This window comes from Falco rusticolus, chromosome 7, assembly GCF_015220075.1.
Source record: "Falco rusticolus isolate bFalRus1 chromosome 7, bFalRus1.pri, whole genome shotgun sequence".
NCBI classification, from domain to species: domain Eukaryota; kingdom Metazoa; phylum Chordata; class Aves; order Falconiformes; family Falconidae; genus Falco; species Falco rusticolus.
The window spans coordinates 10,050,335-10,076,320 of NC_051193.1; the positions used below are offsets into that span (position 1 = coordinate 10,050,335).

At 46.0% G+C, this 25,986-nt stretch overlaps 1 protein-coding gene across 1 annotated transcript; it reads left to right on the top strand.

Moving 5' to 3' along the window:
• Nucleotides 1-4,125: 4,125 nt before the first annotated feature.
• On the top strand, nucleotides 4,126-23,777 carry FAM174B (family with sequence similarity 174 member B). The gene is made up of 3 exons (XM_037395379.1): nucleotides 4,126-4,753; nucleotides 12,912-13,043; nucleotides 19,815-23,777. Exons 1-3 carry the CDS (start codon nucleotides 4,473-4,475, stop codon nucleotides 19,816-19,818), a joined length of 417 nt encoding a protein of 138 aa, XP_037251276.1. The 5' UTR covers nucleotides 4,126-4,472; the 3' UTR covers nucleotides 19,819-23,777.
• The last annotated feature ends 2,209 nt before the right edge of the window (nucleotides 23,778-25,986 follow it).

Consider the following 25,986-nt stretch of genomic DNA (forward strand, 5'->3'; position numbering starts at 1 on the left):
GCAGGGAGAAAAGTGACACCACCTCCCACCCCTGCCATCAGCAGAGCCTTCTCCTCGAGGTTTATGTTTGTATCAGGAAAGAAAAGCAAGCTCTCATCAGAAAGGAAATCAAATATTTTCTGCATTTTTCACTGACTGTGAATTTCCTCTCGACTTCTCAAAGCCCTGTTCTTCTACCAAAGCTCTCGGGAGTGCAGGCTTTCACATCAACCACTGCTAAGGGGAAGATGGAACCAAGATGTAGTTTCCTCGTTACCCAAGTGGGACACTTTGTCCTATATACAGGGAAAATGTGACTTACTAGGTAAAATCTAGACCCCACAAATGAGTCCTGATCCTCAAAAGATGACTATTCAGATAAAATGTTTAATATAGAAGGGCTGATAAACTCCCCTTGCTTTTATTTATTACTGCTCTGTTCAGAACAAACCACATGATGTCATTGAAGAACACAGTTGCGAAATCCTACATTCCAGACCAGGAACCAGGAACGATTCCCAAATTAGGCAAATGACATGCGAAATACCAGTAAAGCATCTATGAGGAAAAAAAAAATCCATTAAAAAAACCCAAACAAAAAACTCTGAAGCCACATGAAACGAATTATGTTCTCCAAACCTTCACCTCAAATACTTTTACTGAAAAAGTCCTCAGTATCTTGAGAACATGGAGCTAGGATTGCAAAGTCAATTTAAAATTCAGAAGAAATATTTACAGATTATTAATATAGCAACAATCTGCAAATATTTCCTTTGGATACTGCCATTTGACAGAGATTTTGGATGTCTTGCTTCCCACTTTAACAGTATTTTTAGGAATGGGACTGCAAAAAAGCTTCCACGCTTCCTCTGCTCCCACAGCCTATTTACTTGTTTGAATGTTGATATGAAGAGCAAGTATAATGTTATTCTGAGAGCTGAGTCTTTGAATTGCTGCTCTTTCTTTCAGGATTAAAAACCTGGAAGATCCTACTCCATGGCCACCCTCGAGATGAGGGCCCTTTTCCCCCTTCGTTACAGTTTCGGGATTCCTTTCCAGTATCATATTTCTTGAGGCTGGTTTAGTCTTTTCGCTTCAGGGGTAAAATTTCCCTCTTCTGGCTCCAAAAGAAGTTAAGACAGCAAGGACAGCTGGATCAGTTTATGTTGTCTAAAGTTAGCTGAGATGCTGGGAAGTCCTCAGGAGATACACTACCTCCTGGGGCTTTGTGCCTCGTTCTCAAGCAAGTTCAGCCTTTTTAATGTACGGAGAGGGAAAGACTGAGCTAAATACCTTGTATATCTCAGAAAAAAATGGATCAGAGCTTAGATATTATTTTCCTAAAATCGGTCACTTGAGATTTCTACTAAACAGATGGGAACAAAGCCCAATCTGTCCTAATTAAAGAACAAAACCAAATTAAATTGTAATTGAGTAGTTTCTCAGCATCCTGCACAATGTGGTGGAATATAATGTCCCATTGCACTGCAGAATGGAGACACCATAGCCTAAGTCTAGGTCCTCCAGGCTCCAAGTACAACATTTAAGGGCAGCCACAGGAGGAGGCAAACCTTTGCCAAAAGGAACATCAGAATTGCTGGGTGCTACACGTCCACCCACCCATCCCATGTTGTCCATGTGAAGGGGACATTCTCTAGGGCTCACCTGGTGAGCCACAGGACTAATGCTGCAGAGTGCCAGCCAGCAGCTCTGCTCCATCTCCTCGCAGAAGGTCACAGACACCTCCAGGTACATGCTCAACTCCTCAACAAACAAGCAATGCAGAGTTTGACGAAAGGGTCACCTAAGCCAAGAGGAAGAGTCCTCTTTTCTTTCAGAGAGCTTCACGTGTGGCTCCAAGCACCACTGACATATAATCTCCACACCAGCCTCCTGAAACGCTCTGCCTTTGGTCACACCTGCATTTCTCTGACATCTTCCAATGGAAAAGACATGCAGGGTTCACGCCAGAGGTAAAAAGAGGTACAAATTATGGGATGCCCCGACTCTGCAGGTTCAATTTCCAAACAGAGTCACGCCTCTACCCCCACACTGCTGATCAGAACCTAACCGACTGCAAGGAATGCAATAAAAGGCATCCAAATCCTTAACCAACATCACAGAGAGGCTGGTTAAACCTGATTACGTTCAGACACAGGCAGAAGGCAGCATAAATAAGATCCTTAAAAGGCAGGGGACAGAGCAAGGGTACAAATTGAATCAATTACACTTTGCACAAGGGTAACACCTTCCTTTTCCTTCTCCTGCTGTGCAGCTTCTCACCTGAGCACCACAAATCCCAGTCGCATAAGCCTGCTTCTCAGGGGGATCAGAAACAAGCCTGAAGAATCTTGAGCTTTATAATTTCTAGACTGTTTGGAATATGTTTGACACCATACATACTGGTACAATTGCACCTTGTCAAATAGAGGAACTTTATAGTGAGAATAAATGTTAATTCCCTGTGCTGGCTTTCAGCCTAGATCTTAGTAGATTGAAATATCTGCCACAGGAATATCACCACCATCACCACCACCCCCCGCCCCGCCCCGCCCAAAGTAGCAAGAAAAGTCAAACAAAAGTGCCAGATCCAGCATCTACCGCTGCCCAGCTTATGCTAGTCAAGTAACAGATGTTTCAGGCTGTGCATTTCAGAGGAAATTACACTGATATGCTCATGCAATACAGCAAATCCTGCTGCAAATATTTGCAGAATATTTATTTCAGGAATAAGTCCAGCTCTATTAAAAAAATGGACGTGAAACAAAATTACTTGGCTTGCAAAGCCTACAGTGCCCCTTTGCCAGTCCAGCACCACGGCAGCAATGCCAAGATAAGACTAAAGATGATCGCAGGTGTAGGTCCAGCAATGTCCATTCTCCATGATTTTCAGAAGGATTTTGTGCTGCCCACCCGTCCTGTGTCATTCCATGGCAAAGCTGGCGGTACTCTGCTTTGAGCAAGCTTAGTAGCAGTCTTTGCCATTCGCTTCTCCTTGCCTGAGGAACACCAAAGGAATGGACATAAGGATCAGCGTGGGACATCGCCTAGTATCTACCCATCACTCCCGTCTACCAGCTGAGCACTTAAGGCAGAATCTCGGGTGGATTCACACCCAGGATTCCCATACGACAGCTGCGAATATTAGTTTTTGAGCGTAATGAGTGGTTTTGCCTAGGTATGTGCCCAGTGCATGGCACTGTGGAGCTTTGATTTCACACAGACAAGTAAAGGCTAGCGGGTGAGGTGGATTTGGACCCTAAGCTCTGTGACCAGCTGGAGGTGGTTCTTGCTTTGGAAGCCCCTTACACCTTTTCTTCATCCTATGGAGCAGCGCTGCACTGCAAGAGGAGTGGCAGGGTGCGGCCAAGTGAGATCTGATAAAGACGGAGCAGCAGCTGGCAAACATCTCAGAACAGGCAGGGCCAACATCAGGGTCAGTGTTTACAAATAATAAATCATGTGAGCAGGCTCACACCAATGTTTGGGAAAGAGTCTGCATCACCAGTTTGACCTCCTGCCCAGCTGGATTTTTTTTCTTTTTTCTCTGAACAGAAATAAACTGGGGCCCCATGTCGGAAACTGGGAAAGTGCACAAAAGCAAGCAATGAAATAAAGCTGGAACAATGACCAATTCAGACAGTGTAGGGGGCCTTCTGCACATCGTCCACGTCAAAATTTCCTAATCCCCAAGAACTTGCTGCAAAAAACACAGGATGCTTTTAGTACTGAGTGGGTGGCATTTGCTACAGCATCCCAATTGGCTAGGGAACTGGATGAACCAGGCATTATTTCACTGCCCCCTTTCCAACGGGACATTGCCAGCAGGAATACATCTCCGTAATCTTTTTCACAGTTTAGTCACACGTTCTTATAGATTATACCCTGGCACGCCAGCCCTGAAGCGCAGAGCCTAACAGGCAGGCTTCCCCCCGCTTCTGCTTCAACTTCGTTTCAGGGGCAACATGCCCCTCTCCCCAGCCACGATTATTTTGCAGCGGAAAATTATTCTGCGGCTCCCGCTGAACAGGACGAGCAGCAGCGAGCGGTGCCCGCAGCGGGGCGGCCCGGCCGCCCCCCGCCCCTCGCCCCCCGCCCGGCCGGGGATGCACAGCCGCGGCTGCGGCTGCCACGGATGTCAGATCCGTGAAGATTTTTAAGGTGTGAAAGATCAGTGCGAACACTAAGCTGGAAGCCAAGCCCAGGTGGCCAGCGGAAAGGGAAAATCAGCAGTAAATGTGACGGAGCGGCTCCGGCTCGGGGGAGCTCGGCTGGCTGGCAGCCTGTGACCGCTGCGCCGCTGGCCAGACGGGGCCTGCCGTCAGGAACGCTGCCGTTACCGGCGGGGGCGGCGGGACGGGGGCTCCGGCCGCCCTGCCCGAGTCCCGGCCGCGGGCCCCGGCGGCGGGAGGCGGCGCCTCTCGGGGGGGCGGGCCGGGCCGGCCGGCGCTGCCTTCCGGGGCTCGGCGCGGCGGCGGCCGGAGCCGGGCAGGATGCGCTCCGCCGGGCCGCTGCTGCTGCTCTCGGCCTGCCTGCTGCTGCCGCTGCTGCTGCCGGCCGCGCCCGGCGCCCGCGGCAGCCAGGAACCGCCGGCGGCGGGGAACGGCAGCCGCCTGCCAGCCGAGCCGGCCGGCGCGCCCGGCAACCACAGCGGGGCCCGGCTCAGCCCCGTGCCCGCGCTGCTGCGCGACCTCTCGGCGCTGAAGGCCGCCGTCATCGGGGCCTGCGCCCTCACGGCCGCGCTCATCGCCTGCCTCCTGCTCCGCGTCTTCAGGTACGGCCGCGCCGCGCCCGGCCCCGCCTGGCCCCCGGGGAGGGGGGGGCGGCCCGGCTCGGGGGGCCCGGCCGCGGGGCCTGTCCCCGGGCGGCGGGCGCTAAGCCCCGAAGCGCGGCCGCCCGGAGCCCGGCGCCCGTTAGCGGCCCGTGTGAGGCTTGCCTTCGGGCACGGCTGTGTGAGCGCCCCGTGGGACAGCCGGGGGGGCGCCGCCGGCCTCGCAGCTCTGCGCCTTCCTCCCCTTCTGCGGGAAGACGGGGCGGGAGCCGGGCGGGAAGCGGCTCCCCGGAGGTGCGGGGCGGCGGCGCGGCCGTGAGGCGCCGTACGCCCGTGGGGGGCTGGTGTGAGGGCGGCGGGTCACTGGGACGGGGGCACGGGGGCCGCGGTGCCGTCCGCGGGGCTGCGTGAAGCCGCTCGGGGCAGCGGCCCCGGCGGGCCCTGCTGGGCCTGGAGAGGCCCCGTCCAGCCTGGGCCGTGCATCCTGCGCGCCCGTGGGCTGCCGCGGTGCCGCCGCTGTAGTAACTTGTGCTAAGTGGAAAACCCAAATCTTTCTTTTCCTTCTAATGAAGCTTGTGCAGATAGGCTTGAGGTGTTCAGCTTAGCCGAAAGTAGATGTTGATTTAGACCACGGCGCTGGCGTGTTACCAAGCTCCCTGATGTTTCGTTGGGGTAGATTGCCGATGGAAGCAAGCTCCTGCTCCCGGCACAGAAGGAAAGAATCCCCCAGTTGCTCACAGAGCCAGGAGGGATGCTGGCGAACAAGCAGCAAGAAGCTGGGAAGAAGTTTGCATCTTCTTGGTGCTCATATCTCATCCACTTAGCGTGGCATAACCGGTGCGGGCCAGGTCATTCACTGCGCTGCACGCTGCTGGAGTGGGTTGGTGCAGGCACATGCTTGAGTTGTCCAGGCAGCCCTTGAAACTCATATAATGTCTCCTGCTGTGAGGAACGCGAGCAAATTAAACTCGATCCCTTTAGAAGGCCAGTCTTCCTCTTGGCTTGTTGCCGGAGCAGAAGAAAAGCAAATATTAAAGCTCCATTTGGCCGCTCTTGGTGTTAATTGTTATTTTTCTCAGGGTTGTGGCAAGAGTCCCATGGTGCACTAGAGGCTGTCCCTGACTCGCGCAGTCTACAAGTGAAAAATTGTTGCCTGTTTGTGCCCGGCTTTGCCAGGAGGATTGCAAGATTTCAGTAGTTGACAGTCATCTGACTTGTAGGTAGGGGCAGCAGGAAAGAGCTGGGAGAGCGGAGCAGCAGGCTCTTGGCAGCAGGCAGGAGGTGAGCACCGTGTCTCAGGTGACAGAAGTAGTTGAACAAGTGGAGTTGGCAAATTCTTCCTTGTTCTGTCTTCAAGCAGTTCCTTTGTATATACATGATGGCTGCAGCTGAATGCTCTGCTTCTCCTGTTTCTGAATTAATTCTGTGTAGGAAGGGCAGTGTTCACAGCGGTGGTATTATAAAGTATGGTCTTAAAGGCCAAAATGATATGAACTGATATTTTCTAAAGAAATTGACATTTAACTAAATTCTTCTTAAGTGTTGCAGCAGCTGGCAACAGACAATGTAAACAAATTTGCTCATTAAAGTGAGGTGGTTTGGGAGAACCCAGTAAAATACTGAAGAGAATTTTTTTAATCAATATGACTGCTTTGCAGTTTATAAAGTTGTCATGGAGAAACACAGCAAAACTGGTAGTAAGTATATGATCTAGAACTAGGAGTCTGTAAGTGCAGAATGAAAAGCTTAAGTTTCTACTCCTAGTTCTCTCTGAACTTGAAGAGTTTGTTTCCTTTGCCTCAGTTTCTTCTGGGTATAAAGTGAGACCTTGTGTCAAGGAGACCTGGTGTAAAGCTGAACATTTCTAGCCAAAGAAAGCAAACTGATAGCCTTCAAAAACCTTTCCCTATACCATAGTCGGCAAAAGCAGGTCCAGGTTAATGTCACCTTGGAAATGATGGATTAATTCTCCCATGCCAAAGTTCTTGTTATGCAACTGATCAGAATTAATGCAGCATTAAAGATATGTAAAAAACCACAGCACTCTCTGAGATCTCATATATCTTTAATAGAACCTGCAAGGAGAACGAAGCTTTTGGCTTCTGAGTACATTTCTTTATCTGACAGAGCAATTGTTTGTAAACAGTTACCCCAGTTGCAAATAAGACAAGAATAGCAACAGGTATGTTTGTCCAGTGTCACACTTGTAGCTGGCAGCATAGATGGGAGGAGATTCTGTTGCAGAAGAGATAAGGGATTTGCCCTCAAATGTAAAGCTTTTTTTCCCATCAGAGTAAGAGCTTTGTTCATACTTAGTCAAAAACATAGTGATTTTTTTTTTCTGAAGTGTCATGGATTCCTATTAAAGAGATTTTGCTGAAATCCAATCTTTGATTAAACTTTCACTGTGAAATTGCTTTGGGTTGCTGGAAGTAAATTATCCTGTTAGATATGGGTTGCAGAGATGAAATGAACTAGTGAGTGGCCAGATATTCTTGTCACAGGCATTGGATTTATTTTTTTTATACATCTCATTTTAATATATTTTAATGTATATATTATTTTCCCCTTTTTGTTGAGCCAGGGTAGATATATTTCTCCAGCTTTCTAGCTCTGTTCTCAAGACAATGCTCAGAGATTTCTCTTCGTTCCATTTGGGAACGTTATGTTCTGGGTTCATCTGATGGACCTGTGATTCAGAATGTGGTATCACCCAGTGGTTTGAATTTCCTTTCCCTCTGTGGCTACTAGGGACTAGGAGGGTCAGCCAAGACTGATACTCGTCTGCATGTGGCAAGGCCTCGTTTGCTATAGCTTTTTTTTCTTCTTTTTTCTTTTCTTTCTCTTTGGCTCAGTTCTGGGCTTGCTTTCTTTCATTCCTATACCCCTGTGTACTACATGCTCCCAAACCAAAAAGATTTCCACAACAGACTAAGTTTCGTATTACTCTCAAATGGTTGGGTAGGTTGCATTACCAAGAAACACAGTGTCTTGCAACAGCTTATGAACCGTTCATGGGGCTAAATTCCCTCTTTGATCTGTGTTATGGATTTTGCCTTTTTACCCCCATGCTCTGCCCTGTTTCTCTCTCCTGGTGCAGCTCAGTTCATTTCATCACAATGCAGTTGCGATCAATTCCCAAGAAACGTGATTTCTCAGATGTGCCTGTCTGTGCTGGTAGACCATATGCCTTCTAGGGGAACTGGATAAGTTATTTCTGCTCAAATGGGCCAGCTGAAACCCAAAGCTTTAGTTGCAGAAAACAGTGTGCTGTGTTTGCTACATGTCTTGACCTGCCCTTGAATGAACAGAACACAGGCTGGGAAAGGCTGCTATTTATCTAGATTTTTAGAGAGAAGCTACCTGCTTATTTTGTAACTCATTGCTTTGTAATGCTGCTTGTTGTTCAGTTTTGATTTCTTCCTCAAATACCACTTTAAGCCTAGTTTTCCAGTAGATGCAGAACTGGTATAAATTACCGAGATTGAGGAGAGAGGTTCAAGCATATGATCGTAGGATACAAGACCCTTTGTTCTATGAGCTGGGCAATTGCTCTGGGCCATCTGAGGTTTAACCCCAGAGAATCTGACTGATTTAAATTAATTGTATTATAACCAGTTTGAATACTCCAGCAAAGACAAGACCTCTGCCAGGAACAGGAAAGAAAAACTCACTGTTAAAATGACCCTAAATGGAGAAGAAAAAGAAAACCAACAAAACTAACCTCAAAACATGTATTTGTGACCCACGTTGAAAGCTTCATTTAAGCTGCATTTAGGTTAGTTAGGGCCACAGAGAATGACAAACGGGACACTTGTCCTAGGTCTCGGAGGTCCTGTCTTTGGGAGGACAGTATTGTCTTGATGTGAATGTGGCAGAAATTGGCAGAAGGAAGGAAGAGGGGATTGCTGTCTGATGCTGTCTTGGACTCTTTACAGCTCTGATGTGAATGGTCGCAGCAGAGGATGAATGCTGTTTCTTCTTGTAGGATTCACTACCTTGAGTTTGGGTAGATCGTAAAAGTTTCTGTAGCTCTGCCCTATAAAACAAGGATACTTCTCGAGCAGGTCTCAGACGATACTGGTCTGACTGTGCTGTAATGTTTGGAAGTACATGCTGGCACTGGTACTGACTACCAGATGTGAGTGGCTATATTTTAATTACTTACAGACATCACTGCTTCATTGAACCACAACAATATCCCATTTAGGTGTTCCTGAAGTTATTCCCAGTAGCAGTCTCTGATCCATCCCTTCTGTTAGCAGCGCAGTTAAGCAAGGGGACACTTCTGCTCTCTGTGGCTGCATATATTCCATCTTAAGGACTTGATTGTTAGGGAACACAGCACCTTCGGTTTGCCACAACAAAATGTATATCCAGAAAATACGTGAGGACTTAGCTTCGTGGTTTAACTTCGTTGCATGCAGCACCATCCAGAGAGCAGAAATGCCCAGACAGATCAACAGTAGTGAAATATCACTGATCTAATTCATCAGCTGGTAGGAAGCCTGGAGTTTTCACAGGTTTATATTTTCATAATTTTTTTAAACAGTAAATAAACCGGTCCCAATCCATTCCAAATGTAACATTGCTGCAGTTCTAGGGTGAAGATTGTAGCTGGCTTGATCAGACTTGCAGTAAGCACTCTGCTAAGGAGTAGGGGTTTTTTTGCTTTTCTTTTTTTTCCAGGGGGTGGTCCCCTCCCTCTGCATTTCTGGCAGGAAGTGTTAATGCTAGATAAGAAATGCAGAGACCTCGCTCTCTGGGTCAAGAAAAGCATTGTCTTTGAATATCAGGGTTGTTGACTAAAATAGATCAGAGGCGTAAATAACATAATGAACTAGTGAGTTGACTTGAGCATTTACTTTGCCACATGATGCCTCAGAAAGGAGGATGAAGCGCTGCATATGACTGGTGCTTGATCAAAATAGCTCCCGGTCAAAATACAGAGACACACAGTCCGTGCTCTGCTCCAGCCCATCTCTGTATGTTGTCCCTCCTCGCACTGTGCAGCATGGTGGAGGGAGTACATCTGATTCCTGATGGACCAGACCCTGGTGTGGTGCACAGTGCTGCAGTCATTCAAGCCCAAGGGCAATGCCAGTGTGCAAACATCACTTCATCAGTTAACTTTGTTGTGCTGTTAACACCAGGGAGCTGGTTTTGGTGGGAGCAGCACTGGGTCTGAAGTGAAAGGTTGATAGCCCTGGCTGCAGTTAATTGATTTTTTCCGCACCCCCCCCCCTTCTCATGGTGATTCCATACAAGACCTGTAGCATCCCTTCTAATTACGGGGCAGGGAGTGGCTGAAGTCAGACAGCAGAAGCAATGTGATTTTTTTAAGTGGAAGACAGTTTTCTGCACTGAAATACCTAGTTCCACTTCTGCCTTGGGTAAACCACTTGGAGAGTGTTTCAGCTTGTTGCTAACCGCAGCTTCCAGCGCGCTTCTTGTTTGCTTTAAAAAAACCTGCACAAAATGGATATGGCTGGAAAGGAGATCCTCTCTTTGCCCATGAGGGCTAATGTGTCCTGATCCTACCCAGGAGGTCTCCAAAGTTCATGAAACATTTGTATGCTGTAGTTCCTGCTCTGCACTACTCCGCTGACTCTGCTGTCTGCAAACAAAAGATACTGCCTGGTCCCATCCGCTGGATAAAGTGCTTTTCCTTTTGTGTTGTCGTCACTGATGATCACTGATGATTACAGGGATCCTACTGAGGTTTGGGAGTTTTAATGTGCAGTGGTTTCCTGACAGACAGGCTTGTTTTGCATTCATGTAGGGACACTCCCAAAGCTTTCCTTTAAAGTTAGCTTTGGTAATTCTAGTATTTACGATGTTTAGGGGAGTTGTTCAAATGAGTGTGTGAGAAAACAGACCACTGAAAAGTACAGATTAATGACAAATTAGCTAGGTAATGGGATGTAGAATTAGTTGAGGAAGAAGAGGCAAGGAAAGACTCTTTTGCCTTGCCAATGGCAAACAACTGATTGCAGTGGCTTAGCCAAAAACCAGCAGCAAAATGAGCTTCCTCCCTTTTCTAAATGAGCACTATGGTTAAGTGAGCGTTGTGGAGGACTAATAGATCACTGTGCAAAGAGTTCTGCTCCAGGTCCTCTTTAAAGTGTAGCCCAAATTGACTAATTAATGGCTGGAGGCTAAAGGGTTCTAGTTTTCCATTTCTAAAAATACCTATTCTGCAGTAATTGCTTCGAACACTTTTAATATTAACTGTGTGGTAAGATGAACTACATAGAATAAGTTATGCTTTCTAATGGAGGGAATGAGGGACGATGTCTCTCAATAAAGTGGGCCTGTTACGCAGGTAGGGTCTTAAATGGGTGAACCCATGGAAAGCCCCTGCAGACTGTACGTGTAAGGCAGAGTGGTAAGGCTGTGCTTGGTTTGTTCTGACAGGTAGACACAGGTTAGTTTTGGTCTATGTTTAGGCTTCACGGTGTGTGTAAATGTTTCTTGTAAAATCAATGCATTACTTGTAAGATGAGACCTCCCTGCATCAGTTTGCTGCTAGGTCTTGGCTGAGAAGCAGAATAATACGGAGAAGTGTTTTCAAAATGATTTTCAAGTGTTTGGGTTAAGAGTCCTACTGTATTGGATATAAAATTGCTTGTTTCAACAACAGCAGTAATAGAACAAACCACCCTGTGCTCTACGTGACACAGCGGCACAGATTGCTATAAAGATTAGACTACAGGAGATGACTTCTCGCTTCTGATGCAACCTTAGCCTTCAGAACAGGGAGGGAGTGCAGACAGCTCCATCCCAAGGGCTGGAACCTGTTCGTTTGGCCTTGGACTACTGCCCAAAAGCAATGCTAGGCAGAGACACAGACTTCCACATCGCAGCTGTTCACTGGTTTACATTTCCTTTACTTTAAGCTTAGAAGGGACAGTTGCAGTGGAGATGCAAACACAGGATTTGAGTCCTAGTCACTCCGTAATGCTCGTACCTCAGTTCTTGCTGCTGCGTAGCTCTTGGAAAGGCATCTGTTCTTGATGCAGAAATGGGAATGTTGAATCTGGCACACCTTGCGTGACGTGCTGGGGCAGGACTCCTTCATGGTGAAAGTGTACTCATGACGTGCTGTCCGCTCAGAGCGGTAGTTGTGATTACCAAAAATTAGGGCTGCTTGCTTGCACCTGCACCAGCTCCCTTCTCGTGCTTGGCAGTTGCCAGTTTTATTTTATAAAAGGTGAAGGGGAAAATTCTGCAGTTTGTTAACCAAAAACATCCACTTTTCTCCCTGAAGGCTAACCGTACACATCACCACCTTCTTTAATGTATAATCACAAAACTGGATTAATGCATGAGCAGTGTGAGCCTCCTAATATGCATGAAAGGAGTAGGTGAAATAAGAACTCACACAATTCAAGCTAGAGGCAGAGAATTAGTTGAAAAGCCATGCACCAAATGTTTGTTAATTGAAAGTAAGTGTTAGAAAATAGATCTCTCAAAACCATGGGACTTGCACGTGCTTGAGCATCTCCATTTAGAAAGGAAAGTAAGGCTGGCCTTTATAGGAGGAGAGGTGGTAGGTACAGTTAGCTTTGAATGATAGTTGATTATTTTTCATAGCACTTACGCAGCATAAAGCATGAACTTCTCAGACAAGGCTCAGGGTTGTTGCTCTGGGCGTCCTGAGGCTGGCCTGAGTGCAAGGGAAGAGAGCAGGCTATTTGTACCCAGACATCACCATCCCTTTGCTCCTAATCCTGCCCAGAATATTCCCTTGTCTCAGCAGGGCTTAACCTGGCCTTTCCCATCTAAACGTGTTCACTAAACCATTGGCTGCCTCGGCTATTTAAGCCCGTGTCTCACTTATGAGTGTGGCAGCAGGAGGATGCAGTGGGCTGCTGCGCTTGTATGCCTTCCTGGATGCCAGAGATCTCTGGTTTGTCAGGGGCTGAAATACTGACGTTGATCTGGATTGCAGTTGATGAGAAACTGTGCTCTACACTGATGGGCACAAACGGTGGCCTTGGAAAGGCAGCGGGAGGGAACAGAGGCTGGCTCTGTGGCCCGCGTGCCTGGGGAGGTCTGAATTAAACAGGGCAGCAATTCAGTGTTGGTGGGAACAGCTTCAGCCTCTCCAAGGGTACTGTACAAAAATGGTCCTTCCCTTCCCACCTCTGTGTTTCAGGTCTGGCAAGAGGATTAAGAAAACCAGGAAGTACGACATAATCACTACTCCAGCCGAGCGGGTAGAAATGGCTCCTCTGAATGAAGAAGACGATGAGGATGAAGACTCAACAGTGTTTGATGTGAAATACAGGTACTGCTGCGAGCCCGTCTGGTTAGGCTTGCTCACTGAGCTCTTGTTAGTGAAGACAGCTCTTTTATTCTCTGCTGGGCCAACTTGGCAGAGATAAGGCAGTCACAGTCTCTCTTTCACTTTGCCCAAGCATTATCACTTTCCTTTACAGCTCCTCTGCCTGCTCTCAGCACATGTTGCGCTCTACTCGCCCGCTCTTGTAATAACCATGTCACTACCCCTAGGCTGTCTGCCTTCCTCTTTCCTCTGCAGAGCAGCACAACGGGATGCACGTGCCCCAAGTAGCTAACAAGGTTTAACAGACTGAACTTCCCCCCTTGGGCAGCTGTTGGTAGTCGTTCCTGTGCGCTCTCAGTGCCTACGCACACACTGCACGGAGGGCTGTGGATCAAGGGCTGCTTCCAGGTGCTGCCGTTGCCGTGAGCCTGGGAGGGAAATGATGGCAATCTCCACCAACCTCTGGGTTTGGTACCAGAGTGCTCTCATGTTGTTCTGTGACAAAGAGAGGACTGTGGTCCCCCGCTGATGATGTTAGCAGTTATCCCTTAGCAACAATCTTTCCTTAAATGTGTTTGCCTTTTTGAGATAGAAGTGGTGTGACAACTCAAAACTTTTGGTGCTTATTCTGGGCCTGAGATTTATAGCAACCACTCAGCATGTAAAGATGCTGCGTGTTGATTTATGGCATCAGGGTATCTGCATCTCTTATTTTTATTTGCATCAAGCCATCCACAGCATTGAAGTTGCATTCTCATCCAAATAAGGACTACTCTAAAATCTGTCTCACTTTGGCTGAAATAAGCTCTCCTAATTATAAAACCGCAGATCTTGACAACTCCTAACGGGAGGTTTCACAGACTTTACTAAAGTTGCCCGTCTCCTAAATTTGGAAAGGGGGAACAACACATTTGCCTTAAGCACATGTGTGCCAGCATCTAAAACACGTACCACCACACACTCTGCTGCTCTTTTTCAAAATAACTGCATTAGTTCCATTAGTTCTCTATAAAAGTCAGGCAATAGTTGGAATAGTTGGAAGCCGTGGAACAACGAAGGAGTTGTGCCTTTATGTGTAAATAATTAGTTCTTGAATTGGAAGACTCCTGCGTTTGCACTAATAATTTCAACTCATGCAATTTTTACTTGGGGACCCAGCTTTGTTAAACCCAGAGCGCAGAGATCTCTGTCTCACCGTGGCCTATTTTAAAAGTCCCTGTCTCCTGCTCCTCTTCCTCTTAACCGAGTGCTTTCTCTGTGAACTTTAGGTAGCAGGATCAGAGGGGTTTTCCAAAGAGTGAGAACAGAAGACTCTCAGTCACAGCAGTGCTTCAGGATAAGATGTCTAATAGTAAAATACTAGATAAACAAAGGAGAGAGCTTGCTGGAAACCATCTGACTCAGGAGAGCTGTGGTAGTGTTACTTGATGTTGCTTCTCTGGAGCACACACTGTGCTGATGCTTTCACAAAAGTTACTCGGTCTTCATGGATTCCTTACAATTCCATTACAAATGGCTCTTCAACTCCTGTGATGCTCTGTTTGGGGGCTGTAGGGGTTTTTGCTTCTTAGCCAGCCAGTCCTCTGTTCAGTTGTGGGAATTCCTCCTTCGGCCACAGTGCAACAGCTATTAATTCCACATTTTTCTGAAGTCCTTGATGTTTCAGACATACGTTTGTTTAGCCCAGACAGAGCTACCCAAGTTTAGAAGGGGAGATCATCTTACAGACAGCCCCTTAGCAGTACTGATTTTGGGAAGGCTGCTTTGAGGATACATGTGCTGTAAAAGGTATGAAGTGCTCTGGTTCCTTTGTGTGACTTGGAGGCTACATCCCCAAACAGTTCCTGTCTTCTGTCACCAGTAAAGATACTTGGCAAATTTGAATTGCTGAGTTTGACCATTGACATCCCCATTAAACCAATCAGGAGTTCTTCACGGGTGTTTGTGTTCATATGGGAAGAAAGGGCTAGAGCTGCAGAAAGGCCATCTCAGATGTGCCCACAGTAAGTCAGTGAACTAACTTCTACCAGGTCTTCTGTTGGGGTTCCTTCCCTGGCACGGCCCCCCCCCCGCCTCCGCCATTCCCCAGAACTGGCATTCAGGGAATAGTTGTCTTGTGCTGTCTAAGGTTCCCTTTCTTTTTTGCAGCTGAGCGCAGATTCCAGGAACACACAGGGTAGGGAGAGGTAACTGTATCCCTCTCTGTGGTTAATGGGAGTCATTAATACATGCAGATAGCTACACCACTGGAGGGGTAGGTTTGTTTTGGATATTCAGAAAGTGCCCTGCAGTTGTTAAAAGAGCCTTGTTGATTGCTCAGTCAGGAAAACTACTTCCCTTCTCCATTATCTAAAAAAAAAAATAAAAAAATATTGTGCAGATGCATCAGGTGACCTTGCAGAGGTGTTGCTAGGGCTGATGCATAAAGAATGGGGTGATACTGCTATTTCGGCTTGTTAGCCAGCTCAGCAACATGTTGTGAGGTGGCAGAAACCTGGAAGCATTGTGATGGGACAGAGGAGTGACAAGTATCTCCTGGCAGCTACCTGTGAGCTATAATATTCCGCACTCTTTTGTTTATCTATTTATTTTTTATTTCAAATGAAGGTGCGTCCTTGCCAGCAGTCAGTATCAGTTGTAGGGCTGTTCAGCTTTATGCAAGCAGCCTCCCAGCAGCGGTGCTTCCTCAGCTTACAGCACGACAGACTTGTGTCCTGTCTGGGCTGCCAAGTCTTCACGAGCAGGTTTTGACCAGGTGCTGCTCTGGTGACTGTACATTTCTGGGGTTGCTTTTCAGAGAGGCTAAGTCTCATGCAACCCCGTGCTGCAGCACCATCCACTGGTGCAGTGCCGCGGTTCACAAGTCATTATTCTGATTTCCTTAATTCTTTATTTCTTTGCAACACGCTGGTACTGAAGCATATGCCTAGGGCTAGACTGCCCATTGTTCAGTATTGTAACACACATGCTGCCATTCTGCATCAGAAACCACTTTCTGTAGCCTTTTGAACGCAGAATTTTCAAAGTCTCCCTGGCTTCTGAATATCACATGAAATTTGCTGGAATCTTTTGTTCGGTTCATTTTTGATTTAAAAGCTGTGAAACTATGGGGAAAATGGTCCATTCTCCATGAAGTGATAATTTGCAATGGTGTTTGCTCAGTGCTTTCCACTAGAAAGGCACCAAAAGCATTTTTAAAATACAGGCTTCTGAGAAAACAGGGGAATGGAGTGGAAAGGGAACTGGTTTTCCATAGAGCAGCGCAGTAGGGACGTGTTGGCTGTGATGGACTGTAAGCATTATCCAATTCAAGTGTTACATGTACTGTAAGACCATCCTGTGCTTTCAGATCTCTAGGGTTACCACCAGCATGGCAGTAGGGAGAAATCTGAAGAGCTGGCCTGAAGTGCCGTGACGTTAGGTACCTCCTGGCGTAATACCAAGTACATTACCCCAGTATTAACGTACTCGGATACACAGGTCATAAATAGAGTCTTGTTTTGAGTTTGTAGTGTAAGTCATTGCTGAGGATGATGTGGGTAGGCTCTGGGCTAGTTTGAGGTCCCCTCCGATTGTTGGAAGATCTGTACTGGCACTTGCCTCTGTGTTTGGGGGAGTAATTGAGATTCTGTGCTGTTTCCCCCACGTACTACAAACAACACTCTAATTAAAAGGCAGTTGGTGCCTAGCAGCAACAGGGGAGATGCGATGTATACCTCTCCAATTGTTCTCATGCAGTAATTTTCTTTCCTTTAATGCTTTGTCCTTGTGTGTATTTGTTTCCAGTTTTACATAAGACATCGAAGAACAGCAGACTGTAAATTGGGCCATTGGATGAAGGTTGTGACTTTTATTTTTAATTTTTTTTTTCAGGAGGGATTAAGATTTTGGGGTCCTGGTAGATCCCACCCCCTGCTTCCCCTGGGCAGTGGAGCAATGAGAAATAACCACCTTCTCCTGTAAGGCAGACCAATGAGACCACTTCAAAATCTTAACCAAACAGTCCTTTCTGTGGATGCAAAAGCCACCCACTGCCTGCCTCAGAAGCGTGTGTGTGCCAGATGTAGATACCCCCTTCGCGATCTCATTTCAGGAGGCAGGGAAGCTGTTCTGTCAGTGGCTTCTCTAATCCTGCAAGCACAATTTGTGTGACAAGAGGCTGAAAGTAGAAAATCAAAGATTGTCACAGAGCAAAGATGCCAAAATCGCTTAGACATTAACACCTCCTTGAAAAGCTTCATGGAAACCAGTTTTTATATGGAGGAGTGGTTTTTCTGTATGTATTTACTCTGGTATTAAAAGAAGCATTTGGATAAGAACTTCAGGAATTGTTCTGAAATGATTTATAGAGCTACACAAAGCAAACTGAACATGAAAAGGGCGTGTGTTTCTTGATAGCCAGTTCAGTCTGTGCTGCCGAAGGCTGAGAAGTGTCCCTGTCTGATTGATTTTTGGACCAGATGAACTGTATTGTCATTTTCCAGATGTCAGATATTTTTTCATTTTTATGATGGGATTACGCTTGCTGCACATCTTGGAAAATGATTAGTGGAAAACTAAATCCCATCCTCCAAGCGTGCTCTTTCTCATCCCACCAGTAGATCTGATTTTAAGATTTCCCTCTGTTCTTTGCAGCTTTAATACTTTCTTTCAAGAAGGCAAGGGAAGGTTGCCAGGTTTCATCATCTCTACTTGATGGAGCGAAGCCATGGATTCATCAGGCAGTTGGCACTGTTGTGATACGCAAGAAGAGAGGACTGAAATAAAGTAGGTTACCGGCAAATGTCCCTGACAAACTGGTGTTAGCGTCCAACCCCCATCACGAGCACTCTACTTATTTTGTGGTAATAGAGAAAAGAGATTAAAACAGCTGCAAAAGAACCAGTTTCTGAAAAGGTAAATAAAATCGTTAGCTTATTAAGCGTATTAACTCTAGCATAGCTCGTTGGGGGGAATTTCTTGTCAGCTTCACTAGAAAATTAAAAACAAGTACTGAATAATTCTTGGCGCCTTGCACATGAGAGGCTTTGAAAGCACTTCAGTAATCTGGGGTATCAGCATTGTCTCCTCTCCCTGCTGACTTGCAGCTGTTGGAGGCAGTGCGTTCCGCTCGCTATGCTTGCTGAGCACAGCTGGGTGAGTTTCGAACCATCCCTGCAGAGCATTTGAGTCCAGGGTGATAGGTTGCCACATGAGAGCCCAGAGTAGGGGAAGAAACTTGGAATTTCAATGCCAGAGCTGGAATTGTCCCAGTCCCAGTGTCAGGCTCCTAAAAAATTGACAAAAGTAAGTTTTTCTTGGGGTGGATTGAAGTCTCCATCCCTTCTATCAGCTAAGTGAAATTCCTCAGTTTGTTTTCCGTGTGAATTGTCATTTTTTCCTTCTAACAGCAGACCCCAGCACAAATGGAGAAGCATTTAGGAATGCATCTTCCAAAGTGCTCTTGAAAGCAGAAAGATTTATGTGTAAGGAGTGATGGCAGGCAGAGGGAAGAGGACAGGAACATTTATTCAGCCTTCGTGGGACTAAAGGGCTTTTGAGAGCTTGCAGGATGTTTTGGAGGAAAGATGCACCATGTGTAAAGGCTGGATGTCTGGACTCACCCCTGTTTTTCGGGTGCCAGTAGCCTTGAACTGTGTGGAACCTCTTCATCACGGTTGCAGGGCTCAGCCTTGGATGTGCTCAAGCCTTTTGGGAGTCTGCAAAGTATGAGGGTTATGCTGTTGGTGTCTTCTCTTTGAATATGTCCTTTACAGATCCTGACTGTGTGCAGCTCTGAATGGAGCGTGGTATTGTCTGCTTGTTACAGCAAGGTGTTGACTCGCAGGGGAGCAGCTCTAATGGATTTTTTGCCAGCAAAAGCTGCAGGCCATTCTGCATGGTGCTAGGTGAATTGAGCTGGGGTTTGTAGCAGCTTGCTTTATTTTTTATTCCAGCAGGCTGCAGTGACAAGTTGTGTGTAAATGGAGGGGTATCATTTATCCTTATCTGAAGGGGGTACAAATCACTAAGAGAGTCAGCTACTTACTATAAATACAACAAATTGCCAAAGCTTTGGTGCTGCTGTTAAGGATTTCCCGTGGGTCCACAGCAGGGGAGGAAAGAGATGGTCAAAAGGTAATTTTTGTTTGGTGTTTGAAGGCCGGGTTCTTTCCTCATGTGGCTGTAACAGTTACAGAACACATCACATTCTGTTTGCTCATTCAGTCGATTATACACTGGCAGGGCAGTCCTATGGGGGAGGGCTCTCACCTCCTTTGTGGAGTGTAAGAAGTTCCTGTTAAGGTGGTTTTTTGAATCCTGAAGCAGTTAAAGCAGTAGGGTGTCAGGAGGAGAATCCATAGCAAGGAGGATTGCCCACCTGTGTTGGTTAGTAAGGAGCTGCGCTGGTGTGAAAAAAGCTGTGAGGTCCCACGATGCTGTTTCACGTGCAGTGAAGTAGCAGCAGCCCCTGCGCACGGTCCCTTCTCTGGTCTGCACAGTGGCTGGGCGCAGGATTTTTCAGCACCTGGGTTTTGTCTGATATAACTCTGCTTTTTTCTTCGCTTACTCTAGCTTCTCCTGGCATGGTGTTAACATCACATCAGTGCCCAATGTCACCACAGAAATCAGCTGCTGGAGGGAACTGATGGCAATCACAGTGAATAATGCTGCTTTTTGCTTTGTGGCTTTTTGGCTTTTTTTTTTTCCCCACTTTGCACATGGGTTGTCATCTCTGCCTGTAAGCTATTTAATTGCAAATCTACAGCTGTACTAATTCTTCCTGCTTTCCAGGTAAAGCAGCTCCGAGGAGCATTGGTGCCCTGCAAGATGTCATTCTGCTGTCGAGGGACCTGCTGAAGCCATAACTGTGAAAGGGGAGGCTTTCATCTCTGCAGCGTTACAACCAAACCAAGCCTCACCTCCTTGAGGTGCTGTTTGTACAGCAGGCTATGGATCTTCTGGCCAAAATGTCACCACTTGGTTCCCTGATTTCCTAACTGCTGCGTTGAAATGACCAGAGTTCCTCTTTGCAAACTCAGCTTTCTTCCTTTAGGAGGGCTATGGTGTCACTAAAGCATAACAAGATCCAGCTCTGTTACCGACTTGCAGCTCGTTATGGTCTAAATAAGTTTTGCAGAAGAAGACAAGGAAGATTGAACCAAGCTACCCCAAGGACTTACTTTTTGAAATCCACATACTTCACTCACTGTTAAAACTTTGGTCATTGTTAAACAGATCATGTGTTTGAAAAAATCAAGTGAATTTGATGGGCTTTACAGAAGTGACTTTAGGTGGTAAAAATGCAAGCCATGCTAAAATACCACACTGTGTGTTTAGTGTAGGATTTTTGGGAGGAGAGGGTGAGAGGTTGACTCATGTAGAAAATTTTCTTGACTTGCTACTGATACTTTTTTTTTTTTTTTTTTAAACTACAATTGCACTAAGCCTTCAGGATGAATTTCTCATTGTCCCAAGGAGCTCTGATCAGACCAACTTCAATAAATGAGACCACAGGGAAACAGGAAGAATCAGGCATGCCCGAAACTACAACAATCCTGGATTAAAGATGATATATTTTTGTAATTTTCTGCCCTTCCACAGGGAGTAAAAACAATGTTTTGTACTGTCCTGTGCTGACTGTAACTTGTCTACAATTCATCTATATTACCTTTTTCTAAGCAACATAAGTCTTCATGTGGAAATGATTAGATTGCAGAAAGAACACCTCTTATTTTTCATGGAAGCTTCATTTAAGTGATGTTAATCTGTACCAAACTGGAAGTTTTCCCCTACCACCTGCTTGACAAATCCCATTTAACTCAAGGATGTGTTTTTAACCATCGCTCCCTGCTGTGCTTTGTGCTGCAGAGGTCAGAGCTGTGGGATGACACCATGAGAATTAGATTGCTACATCTGGGTGGATTGGCTTTAGGAGACCACAAGCATGCATGCTTTCCAGGCCATAGTCAGAAAGGGCAAACCTAACTGGTTTAGTTTCTTTTCTTTGTGGTTTTCCGTTGCAGCAACCACGGAGACAGTTCAGACTTTACTGTTTACTGCACCCCTTAACACCTTTTATTTTTGGTTTTTAAGCTGGCTGGAACCTTGCTTTTCTTGGGGAATGCATTTTCCAATTGTTTTTTGGATTGTCCCACTGTTGCATGACCCTCCACTAGCCTCCTGCAGTTACAACCCCTCAAGGAGACTGCAGAGTTTCTGGCAAAGCTCTGACCTTGCAGCAAGCTCCCAGTTTTGGGTTCCTTTTTTTTTTTTTTTTTTTTTGTGGGTTTTGTTTTTCTGGGTTTTTTGGTGGTTTTTTTTTTTGGTGGTTTGTTTTTTTTGGTTTAGGCCTGTTGGGATTTGAGGCTTGCTGAGAACACTGAACTGCTTTGTCATGGTACCACGACCTACACCAGTTCTGTACAAGTTCCCTTGGGCCCTGCAGTTAGTAAAAGGAGGTGAAGTGGAATTTTTTTTTCCTTCCCAGCAGCCTTGCACTTCCAAAAAGCTCCCATACACAGCTGCTTTTCCTAGCTGTGACTCAGCAAAGGCTTTGCGAACAGCCCACTCAGCCTGGCTGGAGAAATCCACAGCAGACTCTTGTGTTAATATTAGTCACCAAGGCAGTATAAAAAGGCTGTGTTATTTTCATTCATGAATGAGCTTGAGTCATTCCGTATTACTGTTACTAAGCAATATCTAACACGCCAACTGTGAGGTGAGGATGGGGCCGAGCAGGTTGTGGTCTGGCCGGTAGGAATGGCAGGGATCTATAGGTTGAACAATGCTGCAGGTTGAGATAAGATTGGGTCTCTTTCCCCGCTGCCTAAGTAAACAGGTTTTAGACTTAGGCTTGGCTGATTCTGAAGGAATACTGCGTCTCTTCAGGACTAAAGTATTTTGAAAACTGGGAACTGAGCCTCTCAGGCAGACCTAGTCCTTCTGAAGTCAGAGAGGTGGCAATGCTGAGGAGGGAGAGAGGTTAGAAGCTGCTGTTTGCATTTGCAGAGGGGCGATGGAGGTGGCAGCCCTGTGAGCAGATACCATGGCAACATGTGCATGTCCACTAATCTGCCAAACTCATTAAGCTGAGCATTAGGCACTCTGGATGAGTGGTGGAGAGAGAATGAAACCACCTCTTTGCACAAAAGAAAGGTGAGACCAAGTTACGTAGGAGAGAGATGAGAGGAAAAGGTGCGGAAAGGGCACTTCTTTCCAAGGGTGACTCAGTTATCGAAACCAGGAGTTATTTCTAACAACTGCAGGTCACTTGCTGAGCTAGGCTGGCAAAGGTCATCTGCTCCCCTTGCTTGTGGCTAAAAAATCCCACTATTTCCATAACGCGGTCAAATCTCGATGGTGTCGGGGACGAGGTATTTACATTGAAGGTGGAGGTGCTCAACTGCCACTGGGATGCTCTGGCTCTTCAGGGATGTCCCAGCCTGTGTGCCATAAGCTAGAAAGTGCTTATAGGGAAGCAGCAGCTGCTTGGTGGAAATAAAAGGCCAACCTCACCAGTTGCTCATGGTCATGAAAATAATCCAAATGCTTTCATTGATACTCAATTGCTGTTGCAAATGTGAGGCAATGTTTACCTCTACAAAAGTTGCTGTATGTGATTTAAAGTGTCTGGTTAAATATTCTATAGCTATATTTAGTTAAGATTTTAAGAGCACTTGATGTGACTCATCTAATAGTGTATATATAAATATTTTTTTAATGGTAGGAATTAGTTTAAAACATAGTTTTAATAATTTGAACTGTTTGGTTCAGTTAGTTCTAGGCGTTCATTGGAAAAAGAAATAGCCATTAACCACTACATGAGTGTTTTACCTTAATGTTCTGTGTATTTTACACTGCAGATTTAATCTGGTTGTGACTGTAACGTGACTTAGTATCTGCTGCTATTTTGTGTTGCATAGTCAAACTTGCTTTGTTCAAGAGCATTTTTAAAGGCATATTATTTGTTACAGAAAATGAAAAGAGAAACATTATTACAGATGTCTGCCTGTGGCTCACTCACTGCTTACAAATCTACTGACTAGTAGCAGAGTCAAACAGAGCAAGCAAATTAGAGGCTTTCCTATTTGCGCATGCTGTGCTGTGGAGGAAAAACCCTGCACAGAACTGCAGCTTCTTTACTCCAGCCACAGCCCTGTCACTGGAGATTACATTTGAGAAGCCAGAAGTTGGTGTGCCATGTTTGCCTGCAGAATTAAATCGGAAGTACACAAATAGCTTTGTATTTGGTCTGCAGTTGGTTTTTTTTTTTTTTTTTTTCCTTTTCTTTTTCTCCCTGGAAGCTGTGGAGAAGACCGCAAACACTTGTTTAGCACACTAACTTGTGCTATCCTAATGCTTGTCTTAAGCCCAAACTAACTTGTAGAAGTTTACAGGCACTAATGAGGCTTGAATACAGAAGCACTAATGCATTGGAACATTTTGTTCATGATTGTTCTCTCCAATTCACTGTACATGGTATAATCTCTGCAGGTGGCAGGCTATGGTTTTCATTAAGGGTTTTTTCTTCTGTCAGATTAGTTTCTGCTACTGCAGTTTTTATGTGAGGAGTTATCAGGACCACACATTTTGTCTTGTGCAACTGCTTGAACTTTTTTTTTTTTTTTTTAAAAAACGTTTAAGGATTTGTCATGGTGACCAAAGCTTCTTTTTAAGAAAAAAACTGGTAAGATTAGTTTGAATGGACTTCTCATGTTTCAGTAGAAACTGCCATCATTAAACATGTTCTTGAAATCCCTCGTGTTGTGTTATGTTTAAGGAGGGAATGGGAAAGAGTCTGTTGCTTATTGAAGTTTGGTGAATTTGAGCATCTTGCGTGATCCCTCATTAGAGGGTTACAAGTCCCTTCATTCTCTGACCCCGAACCAGAGCCTGATAAGGGGGGAAACTGGTTTTAGCAGCATCATAGAAGAATATGTTTAATCACATGAAGTTCCCATCTGTGGTGAATGATTACAGACTCCAGTCTGTGCTCAATCAGAATCTTTTCATTGCTCAAGTGAACACCTTATATACTAACACAATGGCTAGTAGAGCCAGTCAGCTTTGGATTTGTGGCTTTGCAGATGACAGTGATGCTTTTGCCAAGCACGTTCATGGTTCCTGTGGGGTAACTGCCCATACCCATCAACCAGCAAGCAGCTAAGGCTCATACCTGGATTCAAAAGGCAAAACCCTCTGCAACAGGGAGGATAACTCCTTGCCTTTGGCTACAACCATGTTTGGTTCCTTGGAGCCCACAAACTGTGGGCCTGTTCTCCCAGGCTCCAGGCCCAGCTGAGCAAACCAAGCCATGTCCCCTCCCTGGAGTGGCCAGGACACCACAGCCATTAGGCAAGGCTAAAGTGGAAGAAAGTCTGGTTGACCAAGTTCCCTGTCTGAAGCAATTTTGCCTTGTGGCTTTGAGGGCATGGTGAGATGCTGAAGTGCTGGAGATTAGGATCAGAGCAACCTGAGGCTTGCTTGTTTGCTGTGCACATTTTGGCAGTACTTGAAGACTTTCCTCTTGCAGTATTTTATATGGAGTGCTGACACCGAGAGCCTGGAGCAGCTACAGGACAGACTGATCCACTACCCTGTGCATGAAACAGCTCTGCCTCTCTCCTCTCCCACATACCACGTGAGTGCTCTTGTCTTCATGCCTTCATCTCCTCGGCAATAGCCTAAGAGTAGCTCAGTGCTGCAGGCAAGAGGCAGCTGCTGTTCAGCCAGTGGCTTTTAAATCATGTTCTGCCAGTAAAGCAAAGCTCGATCTAATTCAAAATACTTAACAAAACTCTGTGAGGCCTCAGCCACGAGCCAGCTGTTGTGCAGCAAAGCTGGTTGGTCTAGGAAGTTCAAAAACCATCAAGGTGAGGCCCAACCTAACACTGAGCTGTGGCTAGGTAGGGCAGGGCTGCAGGAGTGAAGATGCCAGGTACCAGAAAGGCAGCAGCTGCCATCTCTGGGTAATGTACTTGCCTTTCTGATGAGGTCTTAAGTAGAAGGTGAGCAAATGACCAAAATCTGGTGTGCATTATTAGCCAAGAGCTGAAAAGCTAGAGCTTGACGAAGATGATCGCAGCTGGAGCTCTGGGTGGAAAGGGTAAGGCTCAGTTTAGCCTTTTTTGAATTTTGACATGGGGGAAGCCAGAAGCTACAACTAAGTTCTTGTACAATAAAGTTTCTCCCAGGCAAGTCTTCAGATGCATTTTGGTTAAAATGGATCCTAGTCAAGGGTTCTTTCTCCAGTTTCTAGAAGAATTCTGCATGGACCGGAGTATAACACAACTTCCCCTCTCTCCTGTATGTGGTTGCTGCCACCTTCCTACAAGCCACCGCTCCTCCTAGCAAGTGTGTGCACAAGTGTGAGGCTACCCGAACCGAGCGGTCTAATACACATTTATAACCCTGGAAAAGGGAGGGGGTGCTTGTCTTGTGTGTCAGCGACCTTCAGATGCCTTGGTACTGATAACTGCACAATTGTCAGGGTTTGGCAAGTGCTATCAAAGAGACATTAACACTGAAATGATTTGAATTATGCCTGACAATGAGCTCTACTAAGAGTATGAAACAGGAATAGCTCTAATTGCTTAAGACCAAGTAGCTTGTAACTAGGCTGCACAAAAACATCATTGAAGGTAGCTCGTCTCCCTATCAGCTGACAATTACCAATTTGTAAGACGCCAGGAACTCTTCTAGCTCTGGTTTCTAACAGATCTACTCCTCTGAGCTCAGCCAGCTAAGCTCCCAGTTGGCTCACTTCTCCAGTGACTGTTTGCTCATGGCATGTTAAATGAGCTGAATATAATACTGAACAGCACTTCTACCTCATGAAAACAACTCTTCAGTTCAAGAAAGCAGTATGGAAGGGGCGGCCATTGCTTTTAAAGCTGAGAGCAAAGGGTCTTAAAAAGCCAAACGCAGTTCTTGAGAGCTTATGAGGCATAGAGCTCGTTTTTAG

What these genes read in the sequence shown, in the direction of transcription:
- FAM174B (XM_037395379.1), top strand. Translation starts at nt 4,473, where the DNA reads ATGCGCTCCGCCGGGCCGCTGCTGCTGCTCTCGGCCTGCCTGCTGCTG. An exon ending in CTCCTGCTCCGCGTCTTCAG is followed by an intron (nt 4,754 to 12,911) that starts GTACGGCCGCGC and finishes TCTGTGTTTCAG; the next exon opens with GTCTGGCAAGAGGATTAAGA.